The sequence below is a fragment of the Onychostruthus taczanowskii genome, unplaced genomic scaffold, assembly GCF_017590055.1.
Source record: "Onychostruthus taczanowskii isolate IOZ18803 unplaced genomic scaffold, ASM1759005v1 scaffold304, whole genome shotgun sequence".
Classification (NCBI taxonomy): domain Eukaryota; kingdom Metazoa; phylum Chordata; class Aves; order Passeriformes; family Passeridae; genus Onychostruthus; species Onychostruthus taczanowskii.
Window position 1 is genome coordinate 109,606 of NW_024500395.1, and position 2,413 is coordinate 112,018.

Consider the following 2,413-nt stretch of genomic DNA (forward strand, 5'->3'; position numbering starts at 1 on the left):
CCAAACCCCCTAAACCCCCCCTTTCCCCCCCAAAACCAGACATCCGCCTGCGCGTGCGCGCCGAGTACTGCCAGCACGACTCCGCCCTGCACGGCAACGTCTTCTCCAACAAGCAGGACCCTCTGGAGCGCCAGTTCGAGCGCTTCAACCAGGCCAACACCATCCTGAAATCCCGGGATTTGGGCTCCATCATCTGCGACATCAAATTCTCGGAGCTCACCTACCTCGACGCCTTCTGGCGGGATTACATCAACGGCTCCCTCCTGGAGGCCCTCAAGGGCGTCTTCATCACGGACTCGCTCAAACAGGCCGTGGGCCACGAGGCCATCAAGCTGCTGGTCAACGTGGACGAGGAGGATTACGAGCTGGGCCGCCAGAAACTCCTCAGGAACTTGATGCTCCACACGGCTCCCTGAGGGATCCACCCCCCCAGCCCCCCAGTTTTTGGGGTGTTTATTTTTGGTTGGTTTTTTTTTTTTTTTTTTTTTCGGGATATTCTGGTTTTTTTTTTTCCCCCCCCCGATTCTTCCGCGGAGCCCGCTCACGGATTTGGGGAGAGGGGTGGAGGTGTGGGGGATTCCGGGATTCGGAGGTTTTTGGGGGTCCTGATGGGTTCTCCTTGTGTTTTCCATGGGGTTTCCCCTCCTGTTTTTTCTTTTGTATCCATTAAAAATGGTGATGAAAAGGCAAAGATCCCATTGGTGCGACACGCTGGGATTGGGGGGTGCGGAATATTCCAGAACGCCTCACTTTTCCCTGTCAGTTCCTCCTTCTTGTGTTTTCCATGTTTTTCCCTATTTTCCTTTCTTTTGTATCCATTAAAAATGGTGATGAAAAGGCAAAGATCCCATTGGTGCGACACGCTGGGATTTGGGGGTGGGGGTGTGGAATATTCCAGAATTCCTCAATTTTCCCATCAATTCCTCATTTTCCTTATCAAATTCCTCATTGTGTTTTCCATGTTTTTCTCTATTTTCCTTTCTTTTGTATCCATTAAAAATGGTGATGAAAAGGCAAAGATCCCATTGGTGCGACACGCTGGGATTTGGGGATGGGGAATATTCCAGAACTCCTCGTTTTTCCCTGTCAATTCCTGATTTTCCTTACCAAATTCCTCCTCGTGTTTTCCATGTTTTTCCCTATTTTCCTTTCTTTTGTATCCATTAAAAATGGTGATGAAAAGGCAGAAATCCCATTAGGTGCGACACGCCGGGATTTGGGGATTGGGGGTGTGGAATATTCCAGAATTCCTCACTTTTCCCTGTCAATTCCTGATTTTCCTTACCAAATTCCTCCTCGTGTTTTCCATGTTTTTTCCCCTCTTTTATACCCATTAAAAACGACGAAAAGCAAATGGCAATTTCCCCCAAAATTCCCATTTTCCTCCCCAAAATCCCTGTTTTTCCCCCCCAAAAAAATCCCCATTTTCCCCCAAAACCTGACAGGGATGGAGTTTTTTCCCATTTTCCTTGTTTTTTCCCCCATTCCCACCCAGCACTTGGGGGTTTCAGGGTTGTCCCCAATCCCTCCCATCCCACAATTCCTCCACGCTTTGGGGTCATTTCTTGGGATTTTTTGTATTTTTCAAATTTCAATAAAAAGAAATTCCTCCCCCCAGAACCTCCCCCCCTCCAAAAAAAAAAAAAAGGCGAAACCCCCAAAAAAGAGCACTTGGGGGTTTCAGGGTTGTCCCCAATCCCTCCCATCCCACAATTCCTCCACGCTTTGGGGTCATTTCTTGGGATTTTTTGTATTTTTCAAATTTCAAAAAAAAAAAATTCCCCCCCCCACAACCCCCCCCCCCCCAAAAAAAAAAAAAAGGAGCAACCCCCCAAAAAGCAGAAATCCCTTTTGGGGACAAAAGTGCTGATTCAGTGCAAATTTGAGCTGATTTGGGGAAGATTTGGGGTTGAGTTGATGCAGATTTTGGGGTGAATTAGGGCAGATTTGGGGCAGATTCAGGGTCAAGTTTGGACTAAGCTGATGCAGAATTGGAGCAAATTTGGGGCTGAATTGGGACCCCAAAAAAGATTGGGGACCCTAAAAAGAGAGCAGGGAGGACACATTGTGCCATTCAATTTTGGGGAGAAAAAGGGCAGATTTGGGACTGATTTGGGAGCCCTAATAAATAAAGGTGGGACACATTGTGCCATTCCATTTTGGGGACAAAAGGGCAGATTTGGGGCTGATTCAGAGCTGAATTGGTGCAGATTTGGGACTGATTTGTGGGAGATTTGGGGCTGATTTGTGGGAGATTTGGGGCAGATTTGGGACCCCCAATAAAGAAATGGGGGACACATTTTGCCATTCCATTTTGGGGACAAAAGGGCAGATTTGGGACTGATTTGGGAGCCCTAATAAATAAAGGTGGGACACATTGTGCCATTCCATTTTGGGGACAAAAGGGCAGATT

The 2,413-nt window shown here is 47.5% G+C and overlaps 1 protein-coding gene across 2 annotated transcripts in view; it reads left to right on the plus strand.

Moving 5' to 3' along the window:
• Positions 1 to 691, plus strand: part of DEDD (death effector domain containing) — a 10,048-nt gene extending 9,357 nt beyond the window's left edge. For both annotated transcript variants that reach the window (XM_041409648.1, XM_041409649.1), the window contains exon 5: positions 40 to 691. In XM_041409648.1, the coding sequence (XP_041265582.1) occupies positions 40 to 416 (377 nt within the window). In that variant the 3' untranslated portion in view covers positions 417 to 691. The remainder of the gene's footprint in view (positions 1 to 39) is intronic.
• The last annotated feature ends 1,722 nt before the right edge of the window (positions 692 to 2,413 follow it).